Below are 25,267 nucleotides of genomic sequence, written 5' to 3'. Positions count from 1 at the left end.
TGAGCGTGTCATGTATGTGAAAATTATGTGGAGTTTCACATACTTGAGCTCAGTTTTCGCTTTGGACGTTATGGTCCTGTTAATTATCTCACGCAAAAATCGTAGAAAAATGCCTTATTTTGCTAGTTTAGAGTGCAAAATAGTTATTTGTTATGCAAGGCTGCAAAGTTGTTGTTTGACGCGAGTGCTTGAATTGAAATCTAATGGAGCGAAGGAAACTGAGCGTTGTGAGGGTTTCAAGGCATGAGACGCTTTGCTGCCGAGCGAAACACACAACTTTTCACCTCACTATACAGCGAGGACAATGGTAGATGAATGAAAAACAGTTGAACTATAAAAAACGTCAGTTTTTCAAATGAAAAGAAAAAGTTTATCTTCGGATGCGTTCTGAATTTACACCTCACGAATTTTTATTCTTGCTTGTACTTGTATTTTGTGTGATTAAGTGATTATTAAAATTATTTTAGTTCTTCGACGAATTAAAATAATTTAATAAACACAATTAGTTATCATTGTCAATTGAATGTCAACAATAATAAGAATAAAATGTACCAACCACAGACCAAATAAATACTAGTGGTAACCAACGGTTTATATTACATAAACAAGTAATGTACGACAAGTCGCTTATTTGAATGTGTAATTTTTTTTTATTGAAAGAAAATGTTTGGTGCACCACAGTCCATCCTCAAGTTCGAATTTCAAAAAACTTTTTCCCGTTAGCGTGCAAAAAACGCTTTAGCGCGCAGATTTCTAAGGAGAAAGAAAGCCATTTCGAGCTAGTGAGATGAAAATGAAAGTCGCACTTGTGATATTATCTTTGGTGATGTTGTATATCATTGTTAAGTCTTATTTAATTTAATTTTGATAAATTTCAAATTTTTAGTTTATCGTAATAATTTTTTTGTTACAAGAAACGAAAGTAAACCTTTTACGGCTGCAATATGATCGCTTCTTTTTTGGAGAACTAAGTAAACATCTCGAATTAAATGTTTATATTTATGTAAACTGCCATTGTAATGTGTGAAATATATTTCTAAGCTATTGGGAGAAAATAAATTTCTACTCTATTCTAATTCGTCGTCGTTGAGCCATTGACCGCTAGATGGCAGCGCATTGATTGAAATTTCAATATAGAATCGTAACATCGTAATTTGCAATAATAGGTATTGAACTTTCAACAATATGCTCACAGAGTAAAGTTTAAATTGTATTTAATTGGCCCGAATTTGTTCTTCTTCTTAAATTTGAAACTACGATCAATCATTATCAAGATTTCATAATATTTCAAATTATGAATGTGTGGGTTTTGCGACAGCAGTTCTGATAGTAATCGAGACTTAAGGCACTTCCATAGCTTTTTTCTTCCGTGGATATAACTGAACGTGAAAAAAAATGTTACCGAAGTACTTTGATTAAGTACAAAAATACTAAAGAAAAATAGTCCTTGGTAAACGTTTACGAAATACACAACTTAACGAGTTCTGCAGAGGTTTCCTTATAGTTATGGAAAATAACTTTAGTGAATCGATTTGGTCACGTGATGTGGCCTTATTATGCCACATGTTGTTTTTTTAACCGACTTCAAGAATAGGAGGAGGTTCTCAATTCGACTGTGTGTTTTTTTGTATGTATTTTACGCGATAACTCCGGTTTGTTAACCGATTTTGACGATTCTTTTTTATTGGAAAGAAGGTACCTCGGTAGTGGTCCCATTTAAATTTGAAGAAAATATTCCACCTACGAGAGTCGCAAACTAGGGGATGAATCGACTTCGATTTAACTACCTCCGTGGCCGAACGGTTACCATGCCGGACTGCCACGCAGAGGTCCCAGGTTCGATTCCCGGGCCGAGAGAAATATTTGTATGACCTACATTTATTTCTCTCGTGAGTTTGGGTGTAATTTGTGGTTGTCTATGTGTGTGTCCATGGCACCCGCGACACAGGGATTCCTAGTGCGGGGCTATGTTGAGTGTGTGCGTTATTATTATTATTATTATTAAATCAGTTTCGCGCAATTTCCGATAACCGATTTCAATAAAACTTGGCAAATAGATGTAATTTCACGAAGTTTTGAGGTCGGTTTTTTTTAGTACTAGTAGTAGTAGTTATAAACTTTGACTTTGACTTTGACTTTGACGTACTCTGTACTGAGATTATTCGGTACTTATTTTTAAGTACTTTTTAGTTTGGGGTTATTTATTTTATGCGTTTTGACCTTAGAGGATGGAAAATTTTTGACTGAGTTCTGAAAATAACTATGGTCTGAATATAACGCGTGGCTATGGGGCACTAAAGGTTAAAACAAATTGGTTACACATCGCTAAATTATGTTTTTTCACCGCAAATGCAAGGTTTTTAGTTTAGTGTGAGGTATACTTAGCATGCGAAATGTGGTAATTTTCTCCTAGTGCAGGAAGTATTTATTTACTTGTCGTTCGGAAAAAAATATTTTGGAAAAAGATATGGAATATTGCAATATTGTGGAAAATACATAACACACTCTATTTTATAACATCTTATGTACTACTTGTGTATGACAGTTCTCTGCGGAAGTGCAGCAGGCTTTCTTGTTTTCCTTATTTACAGTCTGCACATTTGTGAGCGTAAAATTTTACACTTGAATATTCATCCCATAGACGTGCATGCTGCTGATTCTGACCTTTAAATCCAAAATTCGATTTTACGATCTGTAGAATTATTTTTTTATATTACTTTAAAATTTCATGCATATTTATATAGGTTAAGAAACGTCCGGGTAATTTCGTTCGTAGATTGTATGATTTGAGTGGGTGCCAAGAAAACTTAGCTCGTTTTGCTCGCTCCGTGTCGATTACAAATTACAGTCACAAATTTTTACATTTCTACCAATAGCTTACAAATATTACAATATATAGCGGTTTATACAAATGTAGTTCATAATTTTTTACTTCATTTGTTTATGAAAACATTGGTTGTATAGAAGTAGACCTGTAACAAAATATGTATAGTTTCACTGCACATATGCTAATAGGTGGCGTGGTTATCGAAATAAAACACATAAACGATTTTTTAACTTCAAACCCTTATTATAATGGCATGTTGAGGACCCTTTCTTGGAAAATAACTATGCAGCCGTGCATACAAACATGTTGAAGGTATGTTATACATTTACTAATGTTGGGTAATTTTCTCAAAAATTTCAAACAGTGAAAATGTTTCTGGAAAAATTTTTGAAAAATTGGGAAAATATAATTCGAAGCCTCATAATTATGTTCTACGTTTAGAAATCTTCACTAAATCTTCTCTTTTGAAGTTTTATTTAGCATGGATTATAAAATAAAATTGTATACCTAAAAGCAAGTTAGAGAAAAACTATATTCAAAATGATTGGACAGCAGCGAAAAAAAAGAACGATAGATAAAAAAAATCTTTATAATGGCTCAAGCCTTTTCGTTCAGCATTTTCAAGTCTTGATAGGTGTCAACTGTCAAATGTGAAAAAATACAAGAAAAATATAGGAAAAATATTAAGACGACTTTTTATTTTTCTGAAAAATTCGAATTTTTTGCAAAATGGAAATTTTTCCATGAACCTTAACTGAAACACATGGTTTTAATAATTCAGTCATTAGTTCAAACGCGGTGATAGTTATTTTGATCAATTTCAATAGTAATAATTAGTAAATTGTAACCAGATGTCAAAATTACAATTTTATTTGTTTTTTATTTTATTTTGGATAACAACAGCCTTAATACAAGTTTAACCTTAACATACTCTTTCTTTTTGAATGGCTGTAATTCACCTACAATTACAGCTATCCACTAAAATAATTACTGACAATGGACATATTAGTTAATTAAAAAGTACTAAGAATAAAAACAATAAAATAAAACTTGAACAAAGTTAAGTGAAATTAAATAATCCTGTCTCTGTTAAAAGAAAAACAATACGAGAAAGTAAGTACACGAATGTGAACATATGTATAATTAATTTTTAATAATTTGAATAACGTCAGAATAAAGTACTAATGTTCCTAATGTAGTTATTAACAATGCAGTTGTGGGCGACTGCATGGTGTCCAAGCTAGGTTGAAAACTATATTTATTACATGTGAAACCACCCAAACACGAAAATGATCAATGAGAAAACCCTGAGTGTAGCATACAAAGATATTATACCCTTACGTCATTTAGCTATTACATTAATTTAATAGATATCGTCGTGCCGTAGTTAAAGTGTAGAGCTATTTTTGACATACCGTGCGGCACGCTACTGGGTTTTCAAGTATTTTCATTCCTGCGCAGTTTTAATCAGGTTTTTTAAAATGCCTGTTACTTGCAAGAAAATTTATTGTGAGCGGTTAGTAATTTTGGTTTTAAATAGTCCATTATTGCAGAGGCCGGGAAGTAAGGGATTGCCGGACGAGTACGACGGTCAAGCAATCCCCGTTCCCGCCGAGGTTTATATACTAATTTTCACAAACAATTTAAAGATAATCTCAGTACACAGTACTAAAAAAACCGACCTCAAAAGTAAGTGGAATTACGTCTATTTGCTAAGTTTTATTGAAATATCCCCTAGTCGCCACTATACAGGACTTGACACTGGAGGTAATAAAAATCGGTTCTCACTACTCAAAGTATATTGAGAGAAAAACGCCTTGAATTGGAGAAATAAAAAATCAGCAAAATGAAAAAAAAAAGCAAAATAAACCATTAAAGTAATTGCTCCTAAATTAAAGTTACGCGCTATTTATAAAAATGAATCTTCATGCGTGGACAGCGACCCTTCAAGGTGGATGATTTTCTTCAAAATGAAATGGGACCACTATGGAAGTACCCCTTTTCCAACAAAAAAAGAATCATGAAAATCGGTTCACAAATACCGGAGTTATCGCGTAACATACATACAAAATAAAGAACATAAGAAAAAGAAAGAAGACTAATAGAAGAAACAAAGAGAAGAAGATATATGATAGAAATAGTTAAAAAAAATGTTAATTAAAATAAAAAATAACATTTGCAGTATTTGCAGGCATTTTTGTTATCGCTTTTCACACTTGAACTTTTTTGCCGCGACGTACATAGAAAAAAGACCAAAAAGAAACAAACGAATACCCAAGCACTTTAGTCGTCGAGTTTGTGTACTCGATGACTTTAGTTCAATTTACCGCCTTTTTAAAAAAAAAATACGATTAAATTACGACGCAATTACGAACACTTGGCAGTTGGCTGTAAGAGTTTTCCTTTTGCCTGTTTACATAGTTCATCAACATAGTAGGTAGATTTAAAAATTTAGAGAAGTGGACAGTAATGGTTTTTTGTACATCATTTGCAGGTCTTGACCGGGAAGAAGTCACACGGTTCATAAATGACAAACTTTCCGTGTTCGTTTTTGAAAATAATGCAAACATTTCCGAGCATGTTTGAGAAATGTATATTCAAAAGAGCTACTCCTAGAGATTCTCGCTCATTCTTCTCAAGGGACTCTGCCGTATGAGTGAGCAGCAGAGTTTAATTAATATGACGATTTTAAGTGTAATTTGCTTACCTATGAAAATTAAGATGATTTGAATTAGAATTTGGTGATCTAGCTCTACAAAATACATTTTTGTAATTTTTTTATTTAACTATGTTATTGCAGAGGATAACATAAAAACACATTTAGTAACAAGGAAAGAAGAAAATACAAACAAAAGGTACTGCTTATTACTACAAGAAATTTCTTCCTGGAGACCTATATACGTGCACAATAAAACAAAAATTATGTAATAGAAACAATATCAAAAACATTAAATTATTACATTTTCTTTTTCTTTTTTTATACTTATATAAATACATATTTCGTACTATAAATCCTATAAAATATTTGGAACAGTCGATAAATAGGGCTCAAATCGTTGTCTAGAACAAACTATACGATCGACTCCGATAATTATAATCAATTGATGGATGAAGTGAACATTTATTAATTAACCGTGTTAGAAGTTATTGTAATTAAGTTAGTTATCCAGGGAATCAGTTCAGACTTTGCATTCGAGTGAAACTATGATTAAATTGCTGTTTGATCTATTGTTATGTTCTTGGCAGTGGATAGAAACGTAAATACGAGTAAATTGTTGGTGTACGTAGCGGGAATTTGCAATTATAATTTACGTGTGTCGTTCGGAATGCGATGGACGTGCGTACATATCCTTCTATGGCTCAGTGTATATAAAAAGGAAAATATCGCATTCAAAAGAGCTAAATATTCTTAAATAACCATAGGGTATCTAAAGTACTAAATGCTATGATGGCCGTTTTGACGTTTGTCCGCTCATCAAGTTTCGTATTAATTCATAACTACTAATTGTCGTTAAGAGGGAGCAGAGGAATAAATCATAATCTTCGATTTGATTTTAGTGGGGTATATATACTTTAAAGTTAAAAATAAAATATTGTATGAGTAACTACACGATATATTCAAGAATAGACATTAATCAGAAACATAAAACAATAAAGTTTCCTCGATAGATAAAAATCACGAAATGACCTCTAATATTCACACTTTTTCGATTTATCCTCGAAATGCTACAGGTTCTTAGGACAAAAATTAGATAATTATTTATAACTATGCATGATCGAGAACTGTCACTACGGATTTTTTTAATCCCTTTAGTTTTAGAGTTATTCCGCTAAAACGAATTTGGTTCTTTTAATGCGCAAAATTCAACATCTCCTGTCGCATGTCACGCGAACTTCAGGCATATATTTGTTTCACATATTTGGGCGGAGCCAACGTCAAATCTTTTTTGGCATGAGAGCTCTTAATAGTGACGTGCAATTAGTGGATGTATAATTTTACGACACAACTCGGCATTTGTTTTCCAAAATTCGAAATTTAAATGTAATACGATCGTCACTTATAGGATCGCTGTCCAGTACAACTTCAACCTCCGGCAAACGCGCGTCGAAGCTTAATGCAAAACAATGCAGTTTCGAATAGACGGTCATATTAAGTAAACAGTTTTATTTTCGTTTTATTAAAACTTTTTAATCAGCTACCCCTTGCAATACTAGTTACAAATCTAAAGATTTAAAGATGCGACTCGAATTGATTATATTTTTTTTCGATAATGAAATGAGATTTGACCTCACTATTGTAATCTCTGAAAACGGCCATAATGGCGTGCTGGTACTGTAGAAAAGTTTTTCATAAAAAACTGAGAGTATATTTGCTTAGATATGAGTCATGTAATTGTATTTAGTACATTTATGTTACGTTCTGTGTCAGACAACCACACCAATTGACTGGTGTCAAACATGTGAATCCCCGGTACCGTGAGTACCAGAGCAACAGAATTCACTCGAGGATACTTTCCAAAACATCCAGACCTGAACCAACTAGAAAACTTCATTTCCCAAATTGGTCCTACCGGGAATCGAACCTGGGACTTCCGCATCTAGCGGCCACAATATTAACCGCTAGGCTACTGAGGGCGTAGCGATTTTTCCATTATAGTTTCTTGAGGTCTAAAGGAGTCATCAGACTTATCAACGCGGATTCGTCGTTAACGCGGCCGTTCGCGTTAGTTTTTAAACCAGGATCAGGGGGTCCACTTCCGTTTTCCGTTCAATATTACTTATTTTACAGTAATTGTTTCGGACGGATGTCGGACGGAGGGCGAGAGTAGACCACCAGTCATCGTCAGTATGCGTTCGGACGCGATCGGACCTGTGGCGAGTCGCGTTCGTACGGACTGATGCGAAACGAATTTAATTTGGTCGAGCATTACTTATTTGACAGTAATTGTTTCGGACGGATGTCGGACAGAGAATGAGAGTAGACCCCTGTATATCAAAGAAGGTTCTCAAAGTTCTTTCAAAGTGGTGGTGGACCATCATGGTGGACTAACCTTCTCTTTAGAGGAGACCTGTCCCAGCAATGGGACGTTTATAAGATTCCTGATGACAAACGGGAGGGGAAAGGTCGTGGCTGTATTTATTTCTCTAACCGGTACGGTAAAAGACATTTATTTAATATAATTTCGTTACACCGCTATACGGCGCTCGTGGATACAAAGGACAGATAGGGGTTTGTGTAAGTACGGTCTACGTCAAAAGTAGTTGAATAAGAAGTAACTTTTAAAAGTATAATGTTTGTCTTACACGGAGTCATCGTTTTCACAAAGTGCGCTTATAACGTGCCTCATTTATTCGTAAATGGTGTACATAATTGGGATGCAAAATAAAGTGTCTTCGTAAAAAAATCTACCATCGTACGAATTAAGATTAAGGAACACAAAGGAAATACAAAGGCTGTGGCAAAACATTTTTTTAAATGTCTATTAGTTATAATAAATGAATATTCTTTGCTACACATATCTGCAATGCTCAACAACACTATAAGGCCCTTTTACATTAGGTCGACAGATCTCCTTCACTTGCTCTTCGAAGGCGGTAATTTACGAAATGAATACACTGAGTCGTTTGACGATCGTAGTTCGCTGCCGAAGTCCACCGAGTCGACTAGGTGTAAACTGCCGGTCGATCAAACAAGTTTCAACTTGTCGACGGCCGCGTTCCACACCGAATCGCGTACGGTTCGTGGAATACCTACCTACCTGTCAATTTGTTGAACGTTTCGAACGATTTGTTGAAAAAACGAAAACGAAAAACGCCAATAGTGTATTATTGAATGGGTGATTATGTAATATTTATCCAAGTACATACGTACTTGGGTAAAAATTAATTTCTTGTAAATGGGGTGCAAGCAAAGAATATCCAGTAATGATCTTCATGTGTGTATTGTCAACTCATAACTCGAGTGTGTATTGTGTGGTACAATCCATGGGTACTATGTGTTACGGTATACGATTTAAAAAAAAAACATTTTATTACCCGACCGTATTTATAAGCTAACCTTAAACACAATATGTCGTGTTATTACTGTGTGCCTTTGTAACTGACAGGGTTATTTCTTGTTTCAGTAAAAAAGGCGCGCTATGTTGGTATACAAGGTGAGTTTTATTAACGGTTGACGTGTTGTGAATAATTATTTTGTATTACGCTTTTGTTTGTGGTATATTTTTGTACTTATAATACGATTATAATGACTTCACTTATAACCTTGTGAATGTAAAATGTGTTTAATTTCGTATCGAATTAATAAGTTATTTTGTATTTACTTGTTCATTGTAGTTCTATTTTCGTATTATGTTTCGTATGGATTTGCATTTATTTTTATTGGTAATAATTACTCACTGAACTATTTATGAATAATTTTCACCCCATATTTCTACTTTTTTATAGTACGCACAGTTACCTGCATGGATATGTATACACCTAGCATAATTACAATTAAATAATCTTCGTAAAAGTTTGTTAAATCGTTATAATATTTTGAGTAGTATGCACTGCTTTGTCTAGAATATATATACATATTTAACGCCTTTCTCCTTTGGTACAGACAATGGTCTTCCACTTGTTACAATCCTGACACACATCTCTCGAATCATCAACATGTATCAATGCTTTTCATACGTGTTCGTTGGTCAAGGGTGGTCTTGATCTGACCTTTCTTTAGGACGTTTCAACATGGTCATGATAATATCGAGAGAGAACTACTACTACTACATTATAATGAAAGTATATCAAATTTAGCGTTATATATTTTTTGTATCTGACCAAAACATCGACTTTACCTCATTCCTATGACATGTGTCACAGGGATCATCCAGTTTGAGTTTAGTACAGGTGCTTTTTAGGTGTAAAGCGATTTTCATTATTTCTCGGACTCGTATCGGATATCCGAAGTCGGTCCGAGGTTTCTAGATTTGTATATTCTTGTATTTGTAACGAATACGGATCGGACGCACTACACAAACGCGCTTACACATTGAAAATGTAACTATTTTTCAGATCAAAATCAACGTGTACGCGATTTAGATTCAAAAATAGTTTCAATTCCAATTGGTCATGGTAAGTTCGCTTTGGTATTTTGTATATTGTATTTGTATATTGTATATGCATATTTGTATATTTTGTTATGTAAACGACTCATTTCGAAAAGGCCGAGGAACAGTTATGTACAAAATATTTTAATTTTTCTACGTAAATATGTTTTACTATAGGTGACTTTAACTTACCCTAGGTTTACAGTGTTCTCGCTCAAGGCCGGTTTACATAACTAATAAGCGTTAAAAATAAATATATTGCTTAGTGAGTTTGAAACGTTTTACAAGCTTGTCTAGAAATTGTTGATAGATACATAGATAGAGAAAACGTTTATTCAACACAAATGCAACTTAAAATCAAATAAAACAAAACTATAACAAGGTACTAATCTATAACTCACTATATCGACCTCCGCGGTCGAGTTGCTTTTACACCGGTTTTCATGGTGTCACCATGTCTGAAGTTCCGGGTTTTATTCGCGGCCGGGACAATGTACAAAAGTTTTTTTTAAATAATCATTTTCAAGTTTTTATTGAATTACACGATGTTTTACTACCATGACATTCAATTATTTTTAGTATAATTGCTCCACTAGTTTGTTATAATTATTAATCACAAAGATCTAACACGTAGAAAAAATTAACCGATTCGGCTGGATCCGAACCGACCCACGTCTTCTAGCAAACTGTGCCAGAGATGAAAAAAGTAAGAGGAAACAGATTTATAGGGCAAGTTGGTTAGGTCCGACCAATGCGAACTCACTACGACCAAATTGAGGACATCCTAAAGTAAGAAAGCATTGATATATGTGTTGATAAGGAGAAAGAATGTGTCAGAAACATAGCAACTGGAAGGCTGTGATTTCAGTTATACTCAATTTCAGTTGAGTAAAACTGGCTCGAAACATGTTGAGTAAAAATTCGACTTAAATGTGTGAGTTATCCGTTAGATTAGGTAATGTAGATATTCGAACATCTTTCCCCTTCGGCTCTTCATTATTTTTAATAAGCTTTTCCTATTTAACACCTACTCACTAGTATTTCTTTCTATCTAAGTAACTGAATGTCATTTGTAGGTCATAATAATAGTAAAATTTGCTGCAACCATAGCTTTCCCGCATTCAAAAGGTCTATTATTGAATATGAAGTGAATTTTTGACTAGTTTTGGATATTTTTTTTAGTCTTTTACAAGATCACACCATTTAAATGCCGTGTAGTAGTAATTTTCAATAGACTTCAAAAAGGAAGAGGTTTTCAATTCGTCTGTATTTTTTTACATATATGTTAGGCTAATACTCGGATATAAATCTCGGTAATAGCTCGACTAAAATTTGTAGAAAATATTCCACCCCTAAGGGGGGCAAATTAGTGTATAAATCCAGTTTATTAAATTTCATCAAATTTTCCGAAAAGCAATTTAATAAATTTGGCATATAGACGTAATTTCAATAAAATTGAAGCACAGCGAAAATGGATAAGCAATCGTTTTAATCGGTTTTTTTTTATAAAAAGTTGTAACTATGTGGAGGAGGCTTTCAATTTTTTTTTGTTACGCGATTACTCACGGCATTTATGAATTTTCGATAATTCTTTTTTATTGGAAATAAGGTACCGCAGTATTGGTTCCGTTTAAATTTGAAGAAAATGTTCCACATCTAACTGCGGCAAACTAGGGCTGAATGAATCCGGTTTCGCGCATTTTTCGGTATCCGATTTCAATAAAACTTGGCAAATACACGTAATTCCACGAATTTTTGAGGTCGGTTTATTGTACAAAAAAAAATACAATTATTCACTGTTTAAAAATAATATAAATTAATGTGTTCTCTGTAATGTATGCCATACAATTAAATTAATAAAATACAAGAATGTTATAGTGCCGATTTAATTGTACTTACTGGTTATTATTTCACGCGTGTGAATGAGCCGTCGCGGTAGTGCTGGATACATAACGCAATCCCAATCGGCTTGCAAACGAAACTTATTCTTCTACTTGCAATGTTGCACGCAGCAAATTTTAATGCTTTAAAAGTCTATACAACCTCAGATGGCTTAGGTTGATTTCGCATAATTCAAAGTGTTGAATCAATCACTTTGAAAAAAATATATATAAAATTGAGGATATACTCCGATTACTTATACGGTGTGAGAACATGATCATGATAGAAAAAAACACAGACTTACCTCGAAATTTTGCAAGAAAACCGTTGTATTCAATAGGTACTTTACATATACCAATATTTTTTTTAATATCAGCTGAACTAAATAGGACACGTATACTGTACAATACACATTTTTTAAATGGCTTTAAGTTCGTTCGTAAAAAAATAAATTCTGAAGTAAAGCCAGTGTCCCTGTCACTCGACCGAAGCAAAATGGACCGTATTAGTACGAGAAAAGTTTTAAGGCTTACCTTTTTCACATCACGACATTTCTGTGATAGCTACACATTAATTAGCAGTTACATTAATTTTATAATACACTATCCGGGACGCCCAAATAAACCAATTTGGAATGTTCATTTCCCAAATTGATTCTACCGTGAATTGAACTTGCTCATCCAGAGCCTACTTTGCAAACAGATAGGCCACCGAGGTCGTTTAATATGGCATGAATATTCGTAGTATACATATAGAATAAACAAACACATATATGTTATAACTGCCTTTGTGACCGAACGGTTAACATGGACTGCCACACAGACGTATCAGGTTCGATTCCCTGGGCGGGACAAATGTTTGTATGGCCTACATTTATTTCTCTTGTGAGTTTGGTTGTAATTTGTGATTATCTATGTGTGTGGCCATGGCACCCGTGACACAGGGTTTCCCTAGTGCGGGGCTATTTTGAGTATTATCTCCTCCCAGCGTCGCATACCTCATTACTGAGGTTCGTGATTCCCCCACGGAAACAAACTCCACTTGACGATGCTGTGTCATCTGTGGCGGTCTTGGGCTTAGTGGAGCACATTATGGAGACCCATGCCGAGAGCCGTACAATCTTGGTAGGACCATCTTGTGGGACAGCGACTCCTCAGACGTTTGCCGTCGATCCTTCCAGTGACCATTAGTTGTTCGAGGCTGAGCCCTTCTTTCCTGGTAGTGTGACCCAAGAAATCAAGTATCCTACGTAGACATAAGGTGGGCAGTCTGGTCTGGACGTTAAGCTCTCGCAGAATTGAGTCGTTGGTGCGAAAAGCTGTGCATTAAAATGTATATTATAGGGGTATATAAATACCCACTGCAACTTGATGCCGAGTCTTGATCTTGAAGACTGCCAAAGAGATACTTACGGAACATGCGCTTGGAAAAATGTCTCCTTGCGGAATTTTACTGGTACAAAGTTTATTACGAAAGTAAACATTAGGGACAACAAACAAGGCTCAAAAGTATTTTTCGGCCTGTAGCTATAAAATGCTGCTAATAAACTAGCAAACTTCAAGGGCTATCTTTTTATTTTCTCTTAGTTATTCTATTGGCAGAATATATTTTTTTTGGCTCAGACAATCACACCAATTACCGGTTACAAATACCAGGAATTCCCTGTGATTATTAACAGAGTATAATTAACAGAGTTCACTCTGAGGCACTACTCGGAACACTCAAAGCAGAAACGATTTAGATAAGTTAATTTCCCAAATTGGTCCTATTGGGAATCGAACCTGAGATCTCTTCATCCAGCACCTAGAATGCAAATCGCTAGGCCACCGAGTTAGGTCGTCAAATACGGTTGCCTCAAAAACGGTTTGTTAAATGTATCTTTTGGATAAAACCATTTAAGCTAAGTCTAATCTAAATCATTATCTATATATAAGGACGGTAGAAAATCCTAAATAATGTACCTTAAGTTTGAAAATTAAGCAGACCCAATTCAATTTATTGATACAAAATAAGTGCTTAAAAATTGTTTATTATATCCCGTCAAAAAATAATGTAAAATTACGCCATAAAAAAATAATTAAACTCCCGTTAATGAAAGGTTATGTGCCAAATACGTCTCGTAATTTTCATTTATTACATTTCTTAGCCTAACTGTAAAATGGTGCTCATAGACATTAAACCTTCAGGAGTTTACACCTTTACCTTAGCTGTTATCTGCTTACTCTTTTTTTTAGTTACACTTCGTAGTTAATTTATATATACAAAACCGTAGTTTTATAAATTTATAACTTCATTAAAAAACCGATCTCAAAAATTAGTGGAATTATATTTATTTGCTAAGTTTTATTGAAACCGGTTAACAGAAAGTGGATGAAATATAATAAACCGGATTCACCCCTAAATTGCCATCCTTAGAGGTGGAATATTTTTTTTCAAATTTTCACCCTTTCCACCAAAAAAGAATCATCGAATCTGTTCACAAAATTGAATGTCTTTTTTTTCAAAATTGATTGAATTGAAGTCTCGTTACATAAAAAAAACTGATGTGGTACTTGGTGTAACGGGCTGGTGTCCGCAACTCGACGTCAAGGCGCCTATTTTGCGTGTTGCTAATATATATACATATATACTCCTCTTTTTTTTAGGGCGGTTAAAAATAGAGTTGCGTCTTAACATATTTTTTAATCTCCACAGCAACACAGTACAACACATACGTGACACTTAAGCTGCAGAATGTCAAGTCGACAACGGTGACAGTTAAGGGTCCGACTCCTTCCTGGGAGCAAGACTTCCTTTTGTAAGTACTTTTTATATTGATTTTTTTAAATTCACGGCCTTCTGTTCACATCTCAAAAATAGCATTTAATAAGGAAAATGGTTTAAAAAAATTTTGGCACATCTGGCGCCCAAAGCCGGCGAATCGTATACCGGCCTAATGTTTTTAATTTATGGGAAGCTCGCTTATTCACACAGACCACATAAATATTGTTCACAATAAAAGTTAACACGTTAATACAGCTGTGATACATTTTGATATGCTTTATAGATATTAATACTTTCGTGGTTTTACACTAAATGATTATCACTAATTATAGGTTTCTTAACTGGTATGAGCTTTTTTATTTTCCCGATATTTCGGAACTGTTACACACTCTATGGTTACTCGATTCCTCGCTGACAGCACGCTTACTGCACCAACAGCTGGCACTTTTGATGTATTCGTGTTGCAGTAGACGTGCAGTTGTGTATAGCCGAAGTGCTTTGTGCGAATTCAGTAAAGAAATCAGAATGGAATAAACATTAAATAATTAGCTTTAATAATTTTAAATTTTTATTGAATTGATATTCAGTTATTTTTTTTGTGAAATTACTCCAGTACTTTGTTATGTTACTTTTAATAATTTCAAACTTAATTTGAAGGCATGTAGACGTTTCAAATGAAAATAACCCTATATGTTGTACGTACACTTCAAAGAACGTTGCCCACCAGGCATTAAAAAAAATATCACTATATAAAAAGAGTTGTCTGTAATTGGTGAAATTACAAGCATATGGGACTTGTCAATTTATGTCTCAGGGTGACGTGGGCAGTGCCACTCAGATCTTTGTGATTTAAAACTCTGAGTTGTACTACAACTGTTATAAACAGGCGTGCCATTTACCATCAGTCGCACGACTCGTTCGTCTCTTCACTTGACGTCATAAAAAAATAAAAACAAGACTTAAAAGTATGATTATGAATACAAAGAACTAACACACAGATAAAATTTTGTCGACCCAGCGGCACCTGAACGGCACCACGTACGTGCTGCACCGTAGCATTGCTCTTCCCAATTGAGCTACGGGTCCAGTTACCGAGCCGACGAAATTCTCATATGTGTTTTTGTTATACATATTTGCACTGGCTTTTCGGCATTCATCGCCGCTCGTGACATCTAGTGAGAGGTTTTGAATAACCTTCTCACCCCAGCCCTAATAAAACAAAACTAGTATAATCATAAGCATAACAAAACTAGAGAAGTTATTTCACAAAAAATCTCAGTAAATAGACTTACAAATAATCAATAGTCAATTATCAACGAAAATGGTCGCAGCTTTTATGGAAGAGATATAAGAGGGTCTAGTCACTAGACAAATTGATTCACTTGACTATTTTAAGGCTTTCGGTACCCGAGAAAAGAGCATAGTGACGTAGTTACTATTGAATTTAATATAAATTTTTAAAGTTTTAATACAGCATATTGATTGAAATTTGTAATCTTTCAACATTACAAATTTCATATAAATACAATTACATTTTATACTACTCTTCGAAAACTGAGCATCAGTTTACAAAATAATGTAGAAATCATTATACGATAGTGAATCATATAAGTACACAGTTTTGTACATGTAGAAAATCAAACATAATTAAATTAAACTAATAAATAATTGAATTGAACAACCAATGTCAAGTGTATACAGAAAATGTCAATATGGATTCTTAATAACTAATAAATGTATATTAATACAATACAATACAATACAAAAATTCTTTATTGTACACTAAAAAAGGAAACAAATACAATACAATTAAATTAAAAATTAAGTTAAATATAATAAGACGATGAATGTCAAATTCATTAATAAATAAATAATTTAATTATTTATTAAATATTTTGAATGTACTCTGTTACTGAGTAAAGGGACTTTTCCAATAAAAGGTTCTTCAGTCTGTATCTGAACATTGCCTGACAACATTCGTTTTTTAGTTCGGCAGGTAGTAATAGGTCGGTCCTACAACTCGCGTTTTTTTCGTGAAGTGCAGTGCGACGCGGTACTGATCGGAGTTCTCCCGCACGACCGACGGAGGCACCCACCCATCACCCCCACTCGCCCAAACTGTGTTAAGTGTTTCCGCGTGAACATAATGACCTCAAAAACATATTGCGAGTAGTGGGTCATTATTCGGTATACACCAAACAGTGCCTTGCAGGATTGCCTCTGGGTTATGCCAACCATAGTTCGTAATGCTCGCTTTTGTATACGCATTACCTCGCACTGCCTCTGTGGCCGAACGGTTACCATGCCGGACTGCCATGCAGAGGTCCCAGGTTCGATTCCCGGGCCGGGAGAAATATTTGTATGACCTATATAGAAATATTTGTTTCTCTCGTGAGTTTGGGTGTAATTTGTGGTTGTCTATATGTGTGTCCATGACACTCGCGACACAGGGTTTCCCTAGTGCGGGGCTATGTTGAGTGTGTGTGTTATTATTATTATTGTATTACCCTGTCAGCATCTGTCGAATTGCCCCACAGAATAACACCATAAGTCATAGTTGAGTGGAAGTGTGCAAAGTACACCTGCCTCAACGTATTACGAGACACCAACGGTTTTAGTTTACGCAGAGCAAATACCGCACCACTCAGCTTATCAAATAGCAAGTCTACGTGCTGTTTCCAATTCGAGGTAGGATCCAAAGTAAAACCCAAGAATTTGCATTTGTCACTCAATAGAATAGGACACTGGATACTCACACTCGGAACGCGCCTACCAGAGAAGAGCATAACATTTGATTTATTTACGTTGAGAATTAAACCATTTGCTGAAAACCATCTTTCTAGTTGTTCTCATACTGTAGTGATTCTTTGATTGAGTTGCTCTTATGTGCGCGCACTGACCACTACTGTTGTGTCATCAGCATGCAGAATTACTTGACCTTCCGATACGGCAGATGGTAGATCTTTATAAAGGGCATAAAAAGGGCATTCCCTAGCGCAGATCCTTGTGGAATTCCGACCGTCACGCTACCAAACTCCGACCACAGTCTTTTTCCACCCGACATTACTTCAACCGTTTGTGTTCGGTTTTCTAAAAACGATCGCAGTAGGTCACTACCACATCCTCGCAGACCGTAGCACATTAGCTTTTTTATTAGTAGGTCATGACTTATGACGTCAAAAGCTTTGGAGTCGCAGACTATGCCAGCTATATTACATTTGTTATCGATGCCTGTGGTGATGCAGTCAATTGTTTTATATGCTGCTCTTGTAGTGGACATGTGTTGTCGGTATATAATTCGATCGAAAATTCGATTCAATAATTTTGGAGATGTTAGGTACTATCGATATTGGCCTATAGTTGTTTTGTCACCCTTACTTTTATATATTGGGCACACTCTTGTATACTTAAGCACGTCGGGGTAGACAGATTGGTAAACATCTCATTGATTAGAGTTACCAATATCTCCGATAGTATTGGCCAAATAGACGAGTGACAGCTGGTAAGTCAACGTCGGGCACATCAGCACCCCGTACGCGGTCACTCAAGTATTGAATCGAACGCCGCTCATCCACCCCAATATTAAATTTGAACGCGACACTTAAAAAATACGGGTTTAGTTGGTCAGGTATGTCTCTTTCTTCTACGTTATTTGCGCCACAGATCTTAAGAGTTATATCTTTCCTGTCCTGTTTTGACGAGATTTCTTCGTTTATTATTTTCCAAATTTCTTTGGATTCCCACTATCTCTCAGCATTTTTTCTGTATAGTCCTGTCTGGCTTCGAACACTTTACGTTTAATCAAGTCGGAATAGTACTGAATGCAATTAGAGATACCATTACCATTCGGGGTATTGTTTTCCGAAATGGGATAGGTCATTGAAGTTTTGCATGTACTTATTAATTTCATTAGTCATCAATGGATCATTGGATTTATTGTGTAATCGAAGTTGTTTAATAGGGAAATAAATGTCAATAAAATATGTCAATATTTGCAGTAGTTTATTAAATTTAATATTAATGCCCAAGTTATTATTTATAAAATTTTAATTATACTTTTGAATGTCACAATAAAATAAATACATTGATTCATCATTAATGATTCTACGCTCAACAAAGGAGTTCTGCTTTTCGCGATGCGAATATAAAACCGTTTCATGAAAATATGATCTAAAAATCAGAAGTAAGTTTTGTATCACCGGGTTGGGGATTGAAACTCCTTTGGGAAAGTGTCAAACGAAGCATTTATTCCCAGTGGTACGCTTCGGATTTTTTTCTCTGTACAAGTCGACATAAACAATATTATAGAGCAAATTACAATTGTCTTGGCATATGTTTCCTATTGCACAAGATGATAAGTTGTTTCTATGGATATGAGTTTTGATCTTTGTGAATTGCTCCTGTGAATTTATTGGTCATATCTAGAATAGGTACCAATCACTGTTTTTGTACCTTTATAAATGCCTACGACTAAGTGCGCAGTCACACGAGCTGCGTCGCAATTGCAAAAAAGCAGTTTGTAAGCAGTTACGATGCTTCTCGATCGCAGATCGCTCGTTGCAGTTAGTGTGCAGTCGTAGTAACTGGTGCAGTCCCAGTCATAACCGTGTTTTAGCTTTATAAAGCCTCTTAGATATTCAACCGTATCTTCAATGTTCTGTGTATATATATATATACATAAATGGCATTAATATTTACATATAATTTCGGGCATATGGCCTCATGGGCGTAATCTGGAAGTCCAATTTTCATACACTCTTTGCAGTAAATCGAATGTAGGCTTCGAAGTGCTCTATTGTTTTTGGTTTATCAGCGTAGACATGCAACTTTACATATCCCCAAAGAACATAATCTGATTGCGTGATATCACACGAACGAGGAGGCCAGTTTACAGGTTTATATCGTGAAATTAATCACTTGTCAAACGTTAATTTCAACATGTTTGCAACATTAAGCCTTTCATTTGAGGCACGAAACAGTTGTAATCATGTCTCTGTACCATTCACCGTTAACTGTAACGTTTTGAACATCATCATTTTTAAAGACATAGACCATTGATTCCACCGGTAATTCAGCACTCTGTACAACGTCTTACGGGATGCGTATTATAGCTTAGCGTAAACGTGTTGCGATAACGAGCCATAGTTTCTCGAATTAATCGCTCTGACGGATGATTATGACCACGAGAAAACGCACGTAATGCCCGATGTGTTTCTGGAATTGTATCATATTTTTCAAAATAAATATGAACGACTTGCAAACGTTGATCCATCCCGACTCTATTCATGATGAATTGCCAAACCAAACTAACGTCAAGGCAACCGAGAATTTTCAAATCGGCTGTCACAGACAATATATTGCCAATTTAAAGTTCTCCGCGTGTAAAAAACGCACCCTTTACAAATAACATAACACCTTATAGTACATAACATTACATTTCCCGTGCAGGAACATATTTTGCAAAGTAACATTTGTTGCGGGATAGAATGTCACAACATTACCTAATACCTCTACCATGACATTACGTTACGGTGTGGATATTGTTAACGGTCGCGTAAAATATTTCACTTTTATGGCTAATTGTATAGCGCACCTAGGTGCCACATTCAAAAAATGTTTTTGCCTTCTATGGGTCGCTAATGATGTATAATTTCAAGTCCCTTTTGGTGTGTATATACCAAAATGTGAATTCCAATAAGCTATGGTAACATTTCGAGGACTCAGAGGTGTAAGCCCGGATTTGAACCCACGTTGTCTGGTTGAGCGGCGGTAGGTCAAACTATTAGGCTACCATAGCTTTTTTCTAATATTTTTTTTACGGAATTTGAAATTTGCTATGAGCTTTCCAGTGAAGGAAAACATCGTGTTGAAACCCGCACGTCGAAGTGTGAAGTCCCGAACCCGCTTTGGGCCAGAGGGGCAGACTATGATCTACAACTTCGCCTAAGAGCAGAGCCGTGTCCAGTTGTGGAATGAATAATTGAGTAGATGGAAAAAGAAGGAGGTTCTCGGCTGTATTTTTTTTTAATGTATGTTACGCGATGTGAACCGATTTTGATAATTCTTTTGTTGGAAAGAGGGTACTGTAGGAGTGGTCCCATTTCAATTTGAAAAAAATATTCCATCGCTTAGGGTGGCAAATTAGGGGATGAATGACTTTTGAGGTTGGTTTTTTTAGTACTCTGAGATTAATATTACATTCAAATCGGTGAAAGCAAATTAGAATTAAACCCTTAGAGGTGGCAAATTCTTCAAATTTGGATTGAACCACTACATCTACATCATTAAACAAGAATCAATGAAATCGGTTCACAAATGTCAGAGTAATCGCGTGATATATACACAAACAAAAAATACAGCTGAATTGAGAACTCCTCCTTTTTTGAAGTCGGTTAAAAGTAACAACTCAGTGTTTTTTCAAAGTCTCAATCGTGCGGGAAATGGCGTTCAACTCTCTCAACGTCTCAATTAATTTATAAGATTGCTGTCGGACATCGAACACTGTAAGCTCATAGTAAGGGTGCTATTGTGACAAACAAGGATTGCATATTCTTACACTTTCACAGGGGCAGAATACAACAGGACAGGGACGCTTTTGCCTTGGCTTTGGGTATTAAACGAGCTTTTGTTTACGAGACGCTTTTGTTTATTGTGTTTAAGGTAAGCTGATGATTGAAATTAGTGAAGCAGTGTTAACCTTGTTGGGAGGACGCTTATCATCAATGTTTGTTTGGTATCTACACGTCCAAAGAGGTCAATTTTGTCTATACATTTATTCATAGTGTACCTGTAAATTTGACAAAAGCAAGCTATTGTCGATGAATTGAAGTTGCATTTTTCAATTGATTTCAATTTGTAACCTTAAGTGTACCTTAAATTTATTATTGATTAGTAAACTTTTATTAAGTTTACTAATCAATAATATAATAAATTTATATATTATATAAACCACACATGCACAAGCACAAGATTAGAAAAGCCTCGTGGTGCTAGCCTTCCAAAAAGAATCGAAGTTTGATGGGATTCGGAATATTTTAAAGTACCTGCACATCAGCCAAAAACCCACTCTACAACTATAGATTTGCGGTTGCAAAATGAGAGCACGCTTAAGATTGCAAACTGAAAGCAATTGAGAAGTGCGCCTTGAATTCATCGACAGAATCTTGCTTTTTGTCAAATTTGCATGTATTTTTTCTAAGAGCTTAAAACTTTGAATATATAGAATAGATAGCAAACCTGATGCATTTCTTAAAGAACTGTAGTTTGCAAAAAAGAAATATACTTTTTTAAAATTTATTTATAGTATGTTAAGTTTGAAAATTGATCAGAGTCCAATATATTTACAAAACTTTGTTCGATTTCATACACGAGTCACTTAAGGGTCTCTCTCTCTCTCAAAGGACCTTATTTGCTACGTATAACATTTTCATACTCGCCTTTATATTGGCTTTGTGGATTACTACGAAGTAATTAGGAAACAAACTTTTCTAATTGCTTTTGGTGTTCAGGGTAGTGACTAAGGGGTTGATTTCGTTGCTATGGTAGGTGTAGTACAGGGAAGTCCATAGACCAGCCAGTGTTATATCTAGATAACACTGAATGGTTTATATATAATAAATCATAAATAACGCTGTTTTTTGAATCATCGTTATTTATTGTTCACCCATACAACATTATTTTATTTATTTATTCATATATATTACAATAGCAGTAGAGCTCGTTGTGAAAGAGTTCGTCCAGGGAAGAATTGCCACCTTACCTATTTTTGCCGTCGAGTAGTATAATAAGCATTACTGCGTTGTGGTTTCTACTTGGCGACTGCGCGGACGCCGCGCGATGCAATTCGTATTGAATAAACGCGCCCAAGGGGTGCTGGAGAAATTACAGGCATATTGAACTTGTCAACTTATATCTCAGGGTGACGGAAGCAGTGGCAGTGCCCCTAAGATCTTTGCGATTTAAAGCTCTGAATGGTACTAGAATTGCAATGGACTGGCGTGACGCTCACTATCAAGCGCACGAATTCGGTCGCGCAGCGACCGCGTGCGCCTAACTGTCATGGCAAAATACGCTCAAAAAAGAAAACATATTGAATCAAGTTACTATTATGGTGACTAAGTGTATGTTAGTGATGACATCATCAAAAAAACCCCCAGGCAGTTGCAGATCAATATCGCACAATCTGTTTTAATTGTTATCGCGATAAATTGTGGGAACGATAAACTTATTGACGTGCATTTTATTAGTATCATACCTGCCTTACATACAATACAAGAACTTAGGCCCGGTGCCCATTGACGGGATAGTATGGCAATACTTCGGCATCCCTACATGCTAGCGCACATTGACGGCAAATATAAATAAATACTTAGGCATGCCGAAGTGTACCGTCGCAACATCGTGTTTGTCCTAGCCTCTATTCAGGTTAATCGTAACCTGAAACGAAAGAGCCTGCCGACGCATCCCGAAGGCTGCCGAGGCATTAGTATCCCCAAGCTTACCGCAGCTATGTTTTCGTAGCTACGCCTATTAACATTGAAATTTCAACTAAAATGTACATTGAAGTATATGCAGAAAGGGGGAATTATTGGATTCAATATTCGTACACAAAATTTTCCGTTCACACGTCCACAACTGCTAGCTAAGTGTAACTTCTAAATTCTCTCAAGATGCCCTAGGTTTGCTATTACGTCTCTAGTGCCACCATTCCGTAAGACCGTTCTGGGCTTTAATTCCTGTATCCCAAGGCTCTGCAGACTATATAATAAGTACAGTCACGTTTGTGACATATTTTGGCAGTCGTTGCACAAATATATCGCAATAACATTAATTAAATCTTAATTAATTCCCCCCCCCCCCCATCTAGTTTGATTCTGTCCGAGACCCTTGTTCACATGTATTTATTGTTTTTGTTTGTATTTATTTCCTTTTTTTAAAATTTAAGTTGCTGTTTTTAAATTCTGTACCATTTACATTTTACGTTGTTTTTGCCAGCTATGTTCACTCATAAGTACTTGTTCAATTTAGATAAGACCTTCACCAAATTGAATTTATGGTATGTTACATTGTAATAACTGTAAGTGAACCAATAAACTAAATAAAAAAAATATATTGCCATTTGTCACCTGAAAATCTTCCGCCGCGCCATCTCAGTAGGCGTCGGGCCTTAACTAGAATAAAATACAGAAAGTTACAAGAAACAAAACAGCTTACTTTTCTAGGAAACCTGAGCCGGGGGGACAAGAACCTAAACATAATAATAAGGAGAGGGTGCAATAAATGCTGTTATATATAAGCAGAATGTTTAATAACTGCAATGCATTACACATAATATGAAAAAATAAACAGGGACTAATCATTAAGTAAATGACTTTTAAAAAATAAAATAAAGCAGTTGAAAGCCTAGCGGTACAACGAAAAATATGGCAGTTATCATATTGTTCAATCGCTTGCAATATACAGTAAAAAAAATCTTCACAAAACTTTGTAGCGTTGTTACAATAATTTAGCCATTCGTCATTATTTGTTCAAATTACTTTACGATTCCTTTGAAAATGTGATTATTATTTCTTTACGTGTATACATTTCATTGTAAGCGACGGTATTCATTACACTTTTATTATGAATTATTATAAATTATTAATTTGTACACATTTCTTTGTAAGAGACAGTATTAACACGAGATTGTTATTACAATTTGTTGTTTTTCTACGTTCATCGAAATCATTTAATTTTATTCAAGCCATTATACTAATAAACTTTTTCATCTCACTAGCTCGGAAAGACTTTCTTTCTCATTAGAAATCTACGCGCAAAAGCGTTTTTTACACGCTAGCGTGTAAAAGGTTTTTGAAATTCGAACTTGACGACGGACTGTGGTGCACCTAACATTTTCTTTCGATGAAAAAAAAAAATAATGACACGTTCAACTACGCGATTTGTCGTACATTAATTATTTATGTGACATAAATCCGTTGTCATATTTTATTATAATAATAATAATAATAACGCACACACTCAATATAGCCCCGCATTAGGGAAACCCTGTGTCGCGGGTGCCATAGGCAACCACAAATTACATCCAAATTCACGAGAGATATAAATGTAGACCATACAAATATTTCTCCCGGCCCGGGAATCGAACCTGGGACCTCTGCGTGGCAGTCCAGCATGGTAACCGTTCGGCCACGGAGGCAGTTCATTATCATATTCTTATTTAATTGACAGTGATAACTAATTGTGTTTATTAAATTATTTTAATTCGTCGAAGAACTAAAATAATTTCAATAATCGCTTAATCACACAAAATAAAAGTACAAGCAAGAATAAAAATTGATGACGTAAGCATCCGAAGACAAACTTTTTATTTTCATCAAAAAAGGTTTAACTGTTTTTCGGCAGGAAAGTTGTTTCGTGTCTCGTGCCTTGAAAACCTCGCTACGCTCAGGAATCTATTTTCAAATCTTAGCTTCCTTCGCTTGCTCAGGTTTCAATACAAGCACTGGCGTCAAACAACAACTTTGCAGCCTTGCATAACAAATAACTATTATGATTTAATTTTTGAACACGTGTACATTTCACTAAAGGTCACTGTACTTATACTTATTTTGGCTTAGTCGATGAATGGCCAAGAATGATATTTGAATGCATTTTTAGTCGTCAAGGTCACAAAATATGCTGGACCGTTATAAAAGTGCGTGGATTT

At 35.3% G+C, this 25,267-nt stretch overlaps 1 protein-coding gene across 1 annotated transcript in view; it reads left to right on the top strand.

Moving 5' to 3' along the window:
• The window catches only part of LOC113234931 (phorbol ester/diacylglycerol-binding protein unc-13-like), a 261,122-nt gene that overhangs the window by 107,466 nt on the left and 128,389 nt on the right, over positions 1-25,267 (top strand). The window contains exons 2-3 of the mRNA XM_026470452.1: positions 8,953-8,982; positions 14,494-14,596. Coding sequence (XP_026326237.1) covers positions 8,953-8,982; positions 14,494-14,596 — 133 coding nt within the window. The remainder of the gene's footprint in view (positions 1-8,952; positions 8,983-14,493; positions 14,597-25,267) is intronic.

The sequence above is a fragment of the Hyposmocoma kahamanoa genome, unplaced genomic scaffold (genome assembly GCF_003589595.1).
Source record: "Hyposmocoma kahamanoa isolate Upper Pololo Valley unplaced genomic scaffold, ASM358959v1 86, whole genome shotgun sequence".
Taxonomy (NCBI): Eukaryota; Metazoa; Arthropoda; class Insecta; order Lepidoptera; family Cosmopterigidae; genus Hyposmocoma; species Hyposmocoma kahamanoa.
The sequence above is the reverse complement of the archived record's forward strand: the minus strand, read 5'-3'. Positions and strand labels throughout refer to the sequence as shown.